Below are 14,203 nucleotides of genomic sequence, written 5' to 3'. Positions count from 1 at the left end.
TCAGGTTTTGGCACCACTCACCCTGAGAGTGGGGATCAGTGTTCTGCATGATCTTTGTAAATTCTTCATCCATCCTTTCTACCAGGGTTAAGATGCATCCGCGCACCCTGAAAGGCTAACAAATACACACAAAGAAATTAATACCAGCCCATAGTTCACAAGACAGTTGATACAAATGCAGACAGTTCAACAGCTATGTGAGTGTTTTATTAGTCTAAACTGCTTTCTTTCTTTAAGTCCACAGATTGCTTGGGGTGGATGAGTGGGATCACCTGATCGGAGACGGCCAGATTCTCGCTGTCCTCTGCGATGTTCTCTCCAATGAAGATGTTGTTGTGCTCAAAGAGAATGTCCAGCAGCTCATCTATACAATCCAGACACTTTTTCCACATGTCAGGCTAAAAAAGGAGACAAGCCAGAAGAACCACAACTCAGGAACTCATTCTTTTCAATCCAAAATGTTAAACAGCACAAATAATTTTTGTGATGACTTGCAATTTTAAGATATTTCATGTAACATGAAACACTACAGTAAATCACAGGAACCCTTTTGGTTTTGTTTATACTGTAAGAATTAAAAGCAGTGTCACTCACTTTCATGAAGGCTGCCAGGTTGGGGTTGTAGTCGTACAAGGAGGCAATGATGTTGAACTTGATCTTGACCAGGATACCTTGGCCCAAGTTATTCTCTGCAGCGATGGCTGCCAGAGCATGAAATAGCTCAATTTGAGCCGCCCTGTCAGTGAGGGAGGAGAAAAAAGAAAAAAAGGAGTCAGGATTTGTTCAGGAGAAGAATTTCTCTGAAATTCATATAGTGGACATACTTCCACATGACACGCCTGGTTTTACATTGACTGGATATCAACAGTCGTGTGAATACGTAACTTTTTTAAAATATATATTTTTAAGCTTTAGTGATAAATGCAGTCGTACCTGTCTGTTCCCTTTTTGCCTCTTGCTTGCAGGATCTCATTCAGCTTCTTCACCACCACCGCTGTGTTGATCTCGGTGCCTTTAGCAAACATTTTGGGTTTCTCCTGAATGGTCGCAATGGGGGAAAAAACAACCAAACTTAAAATTAAAAATACAAACAACGTGTTGAATAAACTCTTAGAGGCAAGTTTTTCTTTTTACAGTCATTGATTTTGTTAAATTAGCCAGACAATGGCATGTTGATTTTTATCACTGTCATTACTATAAATGAACACGTCGGCACTGAAACACAAACAAGCTAAACTAAAATAAGAAGCAGCACCGGTGCATCTATTCTTCTGTCCGGCCGGCATCAAGTCCAAACAGTTTTATATTACCATCTGTTCTTTACCTTAACCAGAGGTACTCCTCTGTTAACCTTCTCCCAGCCTCCTTCCTCCTCAGCCTCCTCCTCAATTTGTTCTTTCTGTTTGGGCTTCTTCTTCCTCTCATCCTTCCTGACTCCAGGCTTTTCAGTGTCCTGGGACCTGAGGACAGACGCAGTGTTTGGTAACAACACATTCACTCTACATGACTCTCTCTGCAGTAAAATTTGACTTAAAATCTAAAAAAGTGTCTGAACAGATATTCAAAGTATTTAGACCTTTTAACTTTGAGGAAGGTCACAAGACGCTTCCTCTTTAAGGCATTTTCTTCTTCCTTATCAGAGGTTTCACTCCTGCTGTCTGAGTCGCTTGGGCTCCAGTCTCCATCATCATCATCATCATCATCATCATCATCTTCATCAGAAGAAGAGGACTTATCCTTTTGAGAGAAGGGAAAAACTCAAAATCTTAGCTCAGGCATCCTCTCAAATAAACTGTGCAAGTATTTTGTCTTTCCCACCAGATCTTTTGCTGTAGTTTAGTTAAATGACCTCTTACCTCAGATTCCTTGGCAGTCTGAGAACGGTCGGTGGCTTCTGAAGGCGCCTCAGGCTTTTTCTTCAAGAAGGACTTTGATGACACCTCTCCTTCACTGTCAGAGGACGAGCCTTGTGGACCAAAAAGACAAATATCAGACGATGCTGGCTCCTTTCCCCTCAGCACCAACACACATTGATCATCTCATCATTTGCAGCTAATCTTTGTACAGCACGTGAAAATGTGACTGACTGAAGCACAGAATGAAGTAATGAAAGGGGGCAAAAAACTCTTAAACTGAGTTTTTAAAGTAATAATGTACAAAGTAAACTTCATAATTTACGTAAAACATTCTAAACTTCATTAGTTATAACTGATTAATCTGCTGCTGGAGTTTCTTCTGAGTAGATTAAAAACAGTCAAAAGTTTCAACCGAACAAACTTTTAAAATCAGCTTAGTTTTTGCAGTTAAACTTCAGATTCTGTATAATATATGTATAATATATCATGGAGCTGGACCTTCAACAGTCTTTTTTAATAAGCCCATTTTCACTGGCAGCCTACAGGTTGATGTACAAGAATGATTGATCACTCATGATGAGACTTGACATGTGCACTACACATAGACACATTTCACCTATGCCCCTATTGAATCCTATGCTTTCCAGTTTGAATCCTTTACACATAACCTGTATAAACAACCAGCTCACCAGAGTCCTCTGGCTCCTTCTCCTCCTCCTCCTCCTCATCTGCAGACTCCTGTGGATTCTAGCAGGGAGAGAGAGACAAGACATTCTGATAACTGCTTTTTTTAAGGCTGAAATTCGTATAAATTCTAACACACCAGATTTAATAACACCAGAAGGAAGCTGCTCAGCACATTCACAGTCTTTTGACCACAGAACAGATCTGATGAGACCTAAGTTTACACCCCCCCCCCAGAGATTCATACAATGCATAGAAAATAAACGTGAAGATTTAGTCTTTGACTTTACCTCCTTGTATGCTGCTATTTCTGACTCAAAGTCTCTGTTGTACTTGCGGATCTTCTGACGCAGGGTGCTGAGAGCTTTTGCATTGTTCTTGTTCATCTTCTTCTTCCCCTCTTTATCCTCCCAAAGCTGTAAAAATAATGTTAAGTATTTGATTAGGACAAAAACAATGACAATTAAATTATTAAATTGCAGTTTAATTTTTTTGTCCAAGCTACTAACCTGGTTCAAGTAGTCCTCCAAGTCAGCCAGAAGGCGGATATAGAAGGGAGGAATACCCTCTTTATCCACTATATTCTTGCTTTTAAGGAAGGCTCGACAAAGCTGCTCAAACTCCTCCAGACATTTGGACATGTCTCGAATCTTCATAGCGTTGCGGATAGTCTTTATGAGGTTCGTCAACTCTTCAAACCTAAGATTCAAGAATAAATTTAGTCAAAAGAAAGAAAAAAGGGGCAAAATTTTGTATAGACTTTAAAGTTGTGACCTTTTAAAAATACCACACCAACCTTTTATCTTTGGCGCTGCGCACCACTCTTTTTGTGTCCTCCTCATCGTCGCTAAGAAGCAGCGACCTGTGAAAACCAAGTGCACAAGTCAGATCTTTACAGGAAGAACAATGTGTGTGATGAGCTTGTGATGAGATTTATTCCAAGTTTCACTTACTGCTTGAAAGTGGCTCCTGGTGCTTTATCAGTGATCTCATCGTCAGATGAGGACTCCTCTGACTCACTGTCAGACCTGGCAAAGAATCGAGACATTGCTGAAGGATGCTGTCAATCTGTAGAGAAATACAAAGTAATGAGTGGTATTACAGAGATGCAGCTCCAGATTCTACGTGTGGTATACCAGCACATATTCAGCTGACAAAGATATTCACTGTCAAACAGATGTGTGCCAAACTTGTTTTTCAGGAGCCACTACCAACAAACCAGCAAATACACACTGAATATTTCGTCCTTGACATTTGTGTGGTTACCTTAAACTTCTTCTTACTCTTCAACAATAAAACATTAACTGTCTTGAGTTTACCTGGTGATATTCTCATGCACGAGGCGATATTCTCACGAGGCGACTGCGAAAACGGCAAATAAACGTCACCACGCAGATGTTGTTTACAGGACAAGAATCAATGATCTGGGGAATCTTGTCTTCATTGTTGTTCCCCTCGTACATTTTATTATTCCAATTTCAGCATTTTCGCCCCACAAATAAAGCATGCAGTTTGCTTTGTGTGCACTCAAATGGAGTCGAGCCAACTAGCATCACCTGTGGCCAAGTGCCATAGCCTACAGTCAGATCAACTTCTGACACATCTGCACCTGGCTCTATTACCACGTTTGAATTATAGTTTTATGCACAATATAATTGTAACTTTCACTGTTTTTTGTTCTTGTGGATCTCGCAAATAAACCTTTAAACTAAATAAAATGGTACCAAAATTAGATTAGCACTCCTATTGTTCATAATGACTTTAATATTTTTTTCCATAACAAAGAAATATGTCTCCAGCAAACATTACACATTAATCCTTGACTGGTGTTGCAACATCACATCCTCTTATCATAGTCTCATAGTGTTTTCTCTGAAAAACATTTGAAATGATGGGATAACTGATTAGCACAGCTAGCGAGAACTGTTTGGTTAATTTAACAAACATTTGTGAGGAGATAGGACATACAGTAAATGTACAGCAGTTAGACAATAATTAGTAAGCAATAGAGTCAGTGTGATTAAGTAGACCTTGTGAAAGTGAGTAACTCTTGTGTGCCAGTTGGTGTGTCATGTGTTTTGGAGTTTTTAGGTGAGTTCGTTTTAAAATGTCAACTTTCTAAGTTAAGAATATTTATAAGTTAATTTCCCCAAATTACATATGACCTCTATTTTGTAGCTGGATCCACTGACGTATCACATAGTAGCTGGAGCAGTCTCAAATGGAGAACATCTCACTGCTGCCACCTGTGGCCAACTGCCATAGCCTACAACCAGATTACATCTGTAATCGCTCTCTGCACAAGAAAAGTCAACACACACTGTGCGGTACCACTCTCCACAGCAGGTGCATTCAATCTGAAAGAAAAACTATGTTGTCAGAGTAATTTATCTAAAGTCAGGTTGCTGAATGAAGTTACTGCAGATAAGGCTTTTCCTTAGCTGTGGATCGCTCAATGTGTCCTGCATCCTCAGCTTCTTCTGTGCTCCTAGGTGTAAGCCCTCAACTTTCTTAGTGTTCAAGTTGAACATTGTACATTTAGTCATTGGTGTTGAAGTAATCAAACAGTCTGCCTTTAAATCCAGAGTGTCATCCAAATTGAAACACTTGGCTTTGAGGTTCACTGTACCAAAGCTTTGACGGTTTAAAGAATCGGAGAGCCCGCCCACCACAGGCAGACCTGAAAGATCTTTAGTCTCACAGCTGCCACTGCCAGAAGCATCATCATGGGTTTCAACCTCCTTGCCACTATGGTCCTTAGCATCTGTGTCACATTATGCTTTGATAGATCGTGACGACTTCAGAATTGTTGTCTTTAGGGCTAGTGGTTAGATTACTGACTTCAGGTGTGGAGGGCTTGTCTGAAGACCTCGGGCGGATGTTGCATGAGCTTGTTTCTGACAAAGTTATGGTGCCATTCAGCCTGGAGGTATTGTGGTGACTGTCATTTGGGTTCACCTCTGATAAAGTTATTGTTCCATTTGGCTTGGAAACACTTTGGTGCCCGTTACCTTAGCTCCTTTCTGTCAGAGTTTTTGTGCTATTAGGCTTTGAAGAAATTTGGCTACTTTCACTCTGGACCGTTTCCAACAAAGTTATTGTGTCGCTCTTCTTGGAAGGTGGTTGAGAATCAAAGGTGTTGTTCTTGAGGTCTTCCCCTAATACTGTACTGCCACTGCATTTATGCAGAGGATGCAAATGGAGCACATTGCCTTACAGATGAGCAATTTTGATGTGGGATGTTTCAGTGGTGCCAAAAGCTTCCTGACCTGAAGTTCCTGTCCCAGCTTTGGTGCAGCTTACAATAAATGGAGGAAGATCAGGTGTCTTATTCTGAGAGTAGGAAACTGAAGCAGTAGTATTTAAATCATTAGACATGCTCAGATTAGCGGCCTGCATGACATTAAATGTCCCATTCCCAGAGTTTGATGCTTTTGCTGGTTTAACGGTAGCGGCTCCTGAAAAGCAAGTTTGCCACACATCTGTTTGACCATCACCAGTCAATCTGAAACACTGGTGTTGTGCCAAAAACTGATTTCCAATGTTTCCGTGTATTTTTTATGTGTAATATAGTTAGGTATGTTGCTAAAAAGACTTTGGTGAACAGGTATTACAAAGGAGTTATATATAAAATTAAAAAAATACCCGTTTCTCAAGTATCATTATAACTGTGTTATTGTACTTACATTATAATCCATCAAGTCACTTTTGTCCACTTAAAATATGTTTACAGAACTATTGTTGTATTTGTTGCAATTTCAGCTGTCCTCTTGGCCAGATTACTCTTAAAAGAGGCATTTTTAAAGTCAACAAGAATTTTTTTTAACTGCGAAAATACAGGATTTATAAAAGTCATTGCCAAAAACTGATTGCGGCTTCTACCTTGTTAGTGGAATGTTGTTTGTCGCTCAAGATGACTTGATATCATTCATGAGTGATACATTTGATATATGTTTCACATATTATAGACCAACAAGTTATTTATAGCAGTTTAAATATAGGCAGTTTTTAAACTTAAATGTTTTAATTATTTTCCAGAAAAACGTCCACCGGCCTTATAGTGCTGACACTTAAATGCGTCTATACCGCAGAATATTAGCCTAATGCTAGCAAACAGACTGGATTACAGTCGACAAAAGAAATGAAAACCAAGTTGCTGTTGGGCTTACACGCCTTACCCAGAATGCTTTCACGGCAAATAAACGAAAATACAAAAAAGTCGCACACTTAGTGAATTAAACTCACCTACAACCTAGTAAAAGTTATTCCGCGGTGTTTAGTTTGAGCTGTTTAAAAATCCAGTTTTCTTGTCGAAGGAAAAGAAAATGCGTGCAGCACTCTTACCGGGCAATTTCGTCAGAACAGGAAGTACTCTGATGATCAACAACGTGAATAGTCCGCAGCACTGAAGGCTCTCCGCTCACAGCGCCACTCAGCGGCTGAAACAGTGCATTTAAAAATCCCATTCTGTTGTTCTCACGGGAGTTTGGAGAAAAAAAACGAATCGTTGGTCTCCATTTTTCCTTAGCTGGTTCACCACTGCTTCCGAGGAAAGGGATTACACCAGCAAAACTGGACAAAAGTAACAGTGTAAGCATTACATACGGGTAAAGTTTTAACAACTATACCTTTATATAATATTGTATTGGAAAACCTTGCTTTTAAATCGCAGTGCATGGTAAATATTTGCCTACACAGTATTCTTGTATTTATGGAGATATACCAGTGTGTTGAATAACCTGAGATAAAGATATCCAAAGTCACAGGGTTTCACTGGAAATTCAATATTTTTAACAATAGAATATTAATCTATTATACAATATTTAATTTCAGTGGTGGAATGCCAGTAGCTATGCGTGTTGAATATGCTTATGTTTTATTTATACCCGGCAGCTTGACAATGAGTATCAGTATTTGAGTACAGTAATTCTAAATCGCAAAGACTGAAATTTCCAAACACTGAAAAAAAGGTGTTCAAATGTGTCCTCCCAGCAGAGCACTCTCCAAAGTGTTAGACCAACCAAATGAAAGACCAACACATATTATTAAATTTATTAGAGATGAAAATAAACAGTGTAATGTTAAACACACAAACAGACAAAATCTCATCCTCACTGCAAAATAGAAAAAAACAAAAAACATTTCTACTTTAGTGAGTAAATTATTTTACGTAATTATTAACATTTAAAAACAGCAGATATGCTTTAAAGTATTAACACCGGGATTTCACTGGGACATCTTGTTTAGTGTATTTCAGCAACTCTAGAAGAGAAAAAGAGGAAAACTTAATTATGTTCCTACAATAAAAGATTGCTTGTGTAACATAAATAACATAACCAAAAAGGGAAAAAAAGAGGATCACTTGATAATACTGAGTATATGATATGATTTGATTGAGTAAAGTCCAAATTCTTCAAGTTGTAATGTCTCCTGACTTCTTAATAATTTCTACAATTTAGACCCATATAACCACAGTAACAGGCCATCTGATACCTTCTTTCAGCCTTGTGTTTTCTTCTGATATCAGTTTAAGTTGTTCTTCAAGCTCAGCACATTTTGCACAACCTGAAAAACAGTTTGCATCATTAATTAAAGAGGACAAATGGGAAATTGTAACGCCCACAATTTACAGTCTATGCTAATTATTTTCACCATTGTCTTTAAATAGCAATTGATATACTGGGACATTGTATGAATACATAGGACTTAACAATCTTGTGTTAGTTGTTGTTGTCGTTTAATGTTCACAATTGTATGACATGAAATTAAAATCCAATTAACACATAATAATAACAACACAGAGTAAAAGTAACCTTCAGACAACATGAACACGTGATTTTAATAAACACAAAACAACCAAATTGGTTCTGAGTACCAACAGTCCACTAGAAATTACACAGCTGAGACTTGTCTCCTCAGCACTCTCAACTTACTGTGGATTTGGGTTTTAGGTAGTGGTGCTTTATTGCTGATTCCAGGCTGTTTCAGGGGCCTGGCTCTGTTGGGAGCATTACACGCTTTTGAGGGTTCACTCATACATGCTGGCACTGCAGCCTCTTAAAGCATGAAAGCACCACAGGAGTTCACTACAGGTTACTGCGCTCGTGAAGCTGTTCAGCAGCATAAATCACATCAAACTTTGGCCAACTGCCCAACATTTAGTGGAAAAAGCCAACAAACCCTTTGGCATATCAGGAAATCTGCACTGATTAGTTTATCTTTAGAAAACACAGTGAAGTACTGTTCTATACCTGTGACTTAGATAAAGTTCAAACCATGTCACAAGTTTCAAGTGCAGAAATTCCAGTAAATTTCCAACATACCTTCTCCTTGAGCTTTGGCAGGCAAAGCTCTCTTACTGGGCTGCTTGAGGATTGTCGCTTTGTTTGTAGCATCACAGGCAGATACTGGAGCTCCGACACTATTGCATGGATCAGAAGCATCTGCAAAGGGTGGAAAAAAGAAAAATCTACATGACTGTACACTTACACTTAGGTTTCAAGCTTCATGCAAATACCAAAAATACCAAACAAAGCTGTTAAAAAGGCTGCAATACTAGAGCATGATTTTCTTATTTATTTACCCATTTTCTTCCTCTTTGACACTAGCAAACTGTCAGCTCTGGTTAGAGGGTGCTTCTTTGCTTGTGAAGTCTTGGTCACAGGGTTAGTTGCTATGTAGACAAAAAGGAGAAACTGTTACAGAAAGATAAATGAACACATCTTTCACAAAAATCAGATACATTTCTACAGTAATTTCCTTCTCTATAAAAAGCCTGAAAGACCACAGAAGACAACTAAAGCAGATGATCACAGAATTATTTCCATGGTTAAAAACAAAACAACTTCACAACATCTACCAAAGTCCACAACACGCTGGAGGAAGTAGAGGATCATTGTCAAGACCTCCAGTCAAGAGAAGCCATTTATAAATGGAAATACAGAGAGTTTACAATGAGGTGTAAAACCACTAGTTACACTCAAGAACAAGAAGGCAATATTAAACCAGAAAACACATAGAAGTTTGGCATCAGCTGCATTTTTATCAATTTTTTCCCCCCTCGAGTATCAGAAGAAAGGCAACTTTACTGTGTATCTGAAGTGAGGGCAAATTGAAACTTTCTAATGTACAGATACAGTTTGACAAATGTGTGAGTACCTGTAGGTCCACAGAGCTTGTCGGTACTTGAAGAAATTGCTGTACTGCTTCTTGTTAAAGGTGGCCTAAGACACATAGTAGCTCTCTGGATCCCTGATGGGATTCCACTAAACTGCGATCTTTGTGAGCCACAAGCGGGCAGCTTGGATCCTGGTATTGGTACAAAGGGGAAGACAGAGATTCCCCGGACGCACCGTGCGAACACACAGATACAGTACATAGTTACACTGAGGTTATTAAACACATGATTATGGGAATAACAAAACTGGGACCTATGCAAACCTATCTAAAAACAAAGGTATATACACTTCCTACCTGTTGCTGTAGCACGCAGGTTGTAGCAGGATGTTACTCCTGTGGTCTTAAATACACACACACGAAAAGAGGACGTTAACGACAGACTGTCAAGTACATGGATGTACAGCTTTTAATCAGTACAAAATAAAATGGAACAAATAATAACTAATAGGTTCAACCTGTGTTGATTTTCTCAGATGGTAATATCAACATTTTGCAAACATTTAAGTCCTACCCCCTGGGGTGCATCAGGGGCAGTGGCAGCAGTGTTTCTTGAAGCTTCAGCTTGGGTTCTTTGTCTTTTCGTAGGTAAGTTGGATGCCACTGTATTCAACCTGGCTGGAATTGAGGAATGTGACTTTGATTTCATCAGCTGAGCTCCAGCTTTCGGGGGAGGGCAAAGGGATTTAGCAGCTGGCTGTTTCAAGAATGTTTTACGGTCACAGACAAGGTTTGATGGGTCTGATGGCACCTGATCAGCTGGCTTCCTGGGACCATCTGTGTACAGCTTCTTCTGTACTGCTAGGTGTAAGCCCTCAACTTGCTCAGTGTTCAAGTTGATCATTGTACATTTAGTCATTGGTGTTGAAGTAATCAAACAGTCTGCCTTTAAATCCAGGGTGTCATCCAAATTGAAACACTTGGCTTTGAGGTTCACTGTACCAAAGCTTTGACGGTTTAAAGAATCGGAGAGCCCGCCCACCACAGGCAGACCTGAAAGATCTTTAGTCTCACAACTGCCACTGCCAGAAGCGTCATCATGGGTTTCAACCTCCTTGCCACTATGGTCCTTAGCATCTGTCGTAACATTATGCTTTGATAGATCAGGGGCAATGTCAATATTGTTGTCTTTTGGGCTGGTGGTTAGATTACTGACTTCAGGTGTGGAGGGCTTGACTGAAGACCCCGGGCGGATGTTGCATGAGCTTGTTTCTGACAAAGTTATGGTGCCATTGGGCCTGGAGGTATTGTGGTGATCGTCACTCGGGTTCACCTCTGATAAAGTTATTGTTCCATTTGGCTTGGAAGCACTTTGGTGACCGTCACATGAGCTCATTTCTGTCAGAGTTTTTGTGCTATTAGGCTTTGAAGTAATTTGGCTACTTTCACTCTGGACCGTTTCCAACAAAGTTATTGTGTCGCTCTTCTTGGAAGGTGGTTGAGAATCAAAGGTGTTGTTCTTGAGGTCTTCCCCTAATACTGTGCTGCCACTGCTTTTATGCAGAGAATGCTTTTCAAAGGTGGCGTTCTGCACAGCAAATGGAGCACATTCCTTTAAAGATGAGCAATTTTGATTTGTGATGGGGGATGTTTCAGTGGTGCCAAAACCTGCCTGACCTGAAGTCCCATCTTTGGTGCAGCTTACATTAAATGGAGGAAGATCAAGTGTCTTATTCTGAAAGTGGGAAACTGAAGCAGTAGTATTTAAATCATTAGACATGCTCAGATCAGCGGCCTGCACGACATTAAATGTTCCATTCCCGGAGTTTGATGCTTTTGGGTTTGGCTGTGTCGCATAGTTTTTCAACTCATCGTTTACTTTGTGACAAGATTCCACAAGTTCTGAGGGGGCGTCCTTTTGACTACTACTACACTCCATATTCGATGTAGACCTTACACTCTGAGCTGACGTGTCATTGGACGAGGTTGTGTCATGTGTAACATTAGCTGGTTGACTGCTGAATGTATCATCAGGTGATGTTGAGCTCATCTTCATATTTTGTCCACTGGGCTCGTTGGCTGACTTTGCTTCATGGCTGGCAATCAGGTCTTTAATGATAGCTTCAGGTTTATCAGAAAACTCCACAGGCTCTTCCCGGATCTCTGAGGTAACTTTTTGATTAGCACTGCACTCCACATTAGAGTCTGCAGGTATGTCACTAGAAGATATTATTTCTCGAGTAACATTAGCAGGATTTTTCCCAAGTGTATCCCCTGCCGATGCTTGACTCGTCTCTATATTACATTCACTGGGCTCTGATGAAGACTTGCTATTTTCCAAAACACTTCCCATAGTAATATCCAAAGAGGTTTTTGCTGTGCTTTCCCCCACACACTTGTCGGATTGTACACTTGTACTTAGCAATTTTTCGCCCGAGATGACATCTGAACTGCTAGGCTGTGCCGCGATTTTTCCACTTTCCATTCCATTAAAAGACCTGTCGCGTTTCAAATCAAGTGGAGGAAGAGCCTGAGTCACATCCATGGAGGTGGTCTGTTCTCCTGATGATAATGGTGAATCACGTGTAACATCAAGGAGAGTAATTTCTGGCAAGAATTTGTCAAGTATCAGCCAGGGGACCGGAGCATGCTTGTTCTGAGAGGCATCAATCATTTTGACATCTGGGTCTGTAATCTCTGTTGTTGCCATATGTTGTGAAAGATCAGGAGGATGAATTTCAGGAATATTTATTTTAGGGCTTGTGCTTGCAGAAGTTGCAGGTGCGCTGTCAGGAGCAGGGGAGTCATTTCTAGTAAGCTGTATGGTAGAATCACACATAGAATCAAATAGGGTCACTTCTGGCAAGCATTCGTCACCTAGAAAGGACACAGGACCATCCATGTCACTGAATAATTGCCCAGAATAGCTACTAGGGGGATCTGAGTTTAACTGTTGGACAGAACCTTTTGTTGATTTTTGACAATCTGCTGTGGCTGCACCAAAGGAGAAAAGAGAAAGTGTCTGACGACGATTATTTTTATGTGTTGAACTTTCTGGAGGTTTGTTGCCGATATTTAAGTATTTTAAAATTGGTGTCAGAGCAGACTGGAAAGAAATCCGTGACTTTGGCTTGCTGCCTGTTGGAGCAGGGGTTGAAAAGGTGCAGGTGTCAGAAAGAGGCTTGTTTTCTTCATGGGGCCATTTGAGTTTAGAAGTCCCAGCTTTAATAGTGCCCCCGGGTGGAATGTTTTCACAGCACTCATCGGCATCTGGATTTTCCTGAATGTATAAGCCTCGCCCAGTTGGTTTGTTGGCCATGGATGGTGATGCTTCTTCTCTCACAGAATAAATGAAGGGCTTCTTATTTAAAACAGAGGGCAATACTCAGACTCCACACATATTATCAGCTGTCTCAGACTCCCTGTGCCTAAAATAAGAAAACAGAGCTTGACTTCATTGGCTTATGTAGGCAACTGAATGAAAATGTCTCACTGCTGAATTATTTTACAGCTATTTTATTTATACAAACTAGATATTAAAACAGCAAAATCAAAATGCAATTTAGCACCGACAGTAACGGACGACTATGTAATCTCAACTTGTGCTGAGTTTCTAATGTTACACCCCCCAAAAAAACAAAACCCATGTCAATTTATTTTAAACCAGTAAAACTAGAGATTAGGTAACGCATACAGCAACATCATAGCTTAGGAACACAGATTTGGTTTGTAACGTAGAGATTACGGCGGTTTTAGGTTGGAAAACGTTGCTTTCCGATTGTTTACTATGTCATATTTACGATAAATAGTTATTTCATTCATGTAATGCTCGGAACACGAGATCATCTTGAACGAGCATAGGTTAAGCTAAAACCTTGTAACGTTTGTTAGAAGAACGGAACCAGCTCTGCTTACCTGTAAACACGAACTTCTTAGCGGATGTTTATAGATGTGAAACTGTTTTAGTCTCAACGAGATTCTGGTTTGATAAGACAAACACGGATACTACAAAATAAATATCAGCATAAACTCTGAAACGTTTATCTTGTTAACCAACGAAGCGCCTGTCTAGTTCAAAATGTCAGTTTCCTTCACGCTCATTGGATGGTTTACACCAATCATAACGCAAGGATTCTTCTTCTGTGTTCATGCACAGACGATAGCGTTACAGTGCCATCTAACGTTGTTTTGAAAACATTTCGTGACCTTTAAAGTGTGCTTAAGTGGGCTGGGCCAGTGAAACGGTCCTTTCAATCAGTGTGTAAATAAGGTTGACTACACATGTAATCCATCTTAATGTAAAAAAGGAATGCAATTTCAACAGTATGTCTCAGTTTTTCTACATCATAGAAAAAAAATGCAGCTATAGCAAATGAAAGAAATGTGCCAGTATGACTATTTGGGCTTAAACGAGAAGAAATACATATGTAAACTTATAGAAAAAGCTCACTGGCACCACTGTAAAAAGACAAATAACAAAAAACAACCCCCCCCCCAAATGTCTGTATGATTATATAATAGCATTTAACTGCTTCTGTCATTTAATT

General features: G+C 39.8%; 2 protein-coding genes across 3 annotated transcripts in view; both read right to left on the bottom strand.

Moving 5' to 3' along the window:
- The window catches only part of eif3c (eukaryotic translation initiation factor 3, subunit C), a 30,012-nt gene extending 23,057 nt beyond the window's left edge, over positions 1–6,955 (bottom strand). The window contains exons 1-13 of the mRNA XM_013914951.1: positions 6,885–6,955; positions 3,494–3,608; positions 3,337–3,402; positions 3,050–3,239; positions 2,831–2,956; positions 2,546–2,603; positions 1,857–1,966; positions 1,577–1,737; positions 1,325–1,460; positions 934–1,037; positions 595–736; positions 273–398; positions 15–115 (exon numbers count right to left, since the gene is read on the bottom strand). Coding sequence (XP_013770405.1) covers positions 15–115; positions 273–398; positions 595–736; positions 934–1,037; positions 1,325–1,460; positions 1,577–1,737; positions 1,857–1,966; positions 2,546–2,603; positions 2,831–2,956; positions 3,050–3,239; positions 3,337–3,402; positions 3,494–3,588 — 1,415 coding nt within the window. The 5' untranslated portion in view covers positions 3,589–3,608; positions 6,885–6,955. The remainder of the gene's footprint in view (positions 1–14; positions 116–272; positions 399–594; positions 737–933; positions 1,038–1,324; positions 1,461–1,576; positions 1,738–1,856; positions 1,967–2,545; positions 2,604–2,830; positions 2,957–3,049; positions 3,240–3,336; positions 3,403–3,493; positions 3,609–6,884) is intronic.
- A 732-nt stretch (positions 6,956–7,687) lies between these two features.
- Positions 7,688–13,814, bottom strand: LOC102208210 (mucin-17-like). 2 transcript variants are annotated; one of them, XR_001290570.1, is made up of 9 exons: positions 13,572–13,814; positions 10,231–13,084; positions 10,014–10,059; positions 9,699–9,848; positions 9,124–9,213; positions 8,864–8,983; positions 8,474–8,538; positions 8,034–8,105; positions 7,688–7,802 (listed from the first exon to the last, which is right to left on the bottom strand). XR_001290570.1 is itself a non-coding variant. In XM_005749247.1 (8 exons), exons 2-8 carry the CDS (start codon positions 12,973–12,975, stop codon positions 7,753–7,755), a joined length of 3,273 nt encoding a protein of 1,090 aa, XP_005749304.1. In that variant the 5' UTR covers positions 12,976–13,084; positions 13,572–13,814; the 3' UTR covers positions 7,688–7,752. The 2 variants fall into 2 exon arrangements, 1 of the variants encoding a protein (XP_005749304.1); XM_005749247.1 differs by lacking the exon at positions 8,474–8,538.
- Positions 13,815–14,203: the final 389 nt, after the last annotated feature.

Source organism: Pundamilia nyererei, unplaced genomic scaffold, assembly GCF_000239375.1.
Source record: "Pundamilia nyererei isolate P.nyererei 1_Seehausen unplaced genomic scaffold, PunNye1.0 scaffold00240, whole genome shotgun sequence".
Lineage (NCBI taxonomy): Eukaryota > Metazoa > Chordata > Actinopteri > Cichliformes > Cichlidae > Pundamilia > Pundamilia nyererei.
This window is presented reverse-complemented; position numbering and strand designations above follow the sequence as displayed.

What these genes read in the sequence shown, in the direction of transcription:
- LOC102208210 (XM_005749247.1), bottom strand. Translation starts at nt 12,975, where the DNA reads ATGGCCAACAAACCAACTGGGCGAGGCTTATACATTCAGGAAAATCCA. An exon ending in CCTGCGTGCTACAGCAACAG is followed by an intron (nt 9,849 to 10,013) that starts GTAGGAAGTGTA and finishes TACCAATACCAG; the next exon opens with GATCCAAGCTGCCCGCTTGT. An exon ending in TGCCAAAGCTCAAGGAGAAG is followed by an intron (nt 8,106 to 8,863) that starts GTATGTTGGAAA and finishes ACTGTTTTTCAG; the next exon opens with GTTGTGCAAAATGTGCTGAG.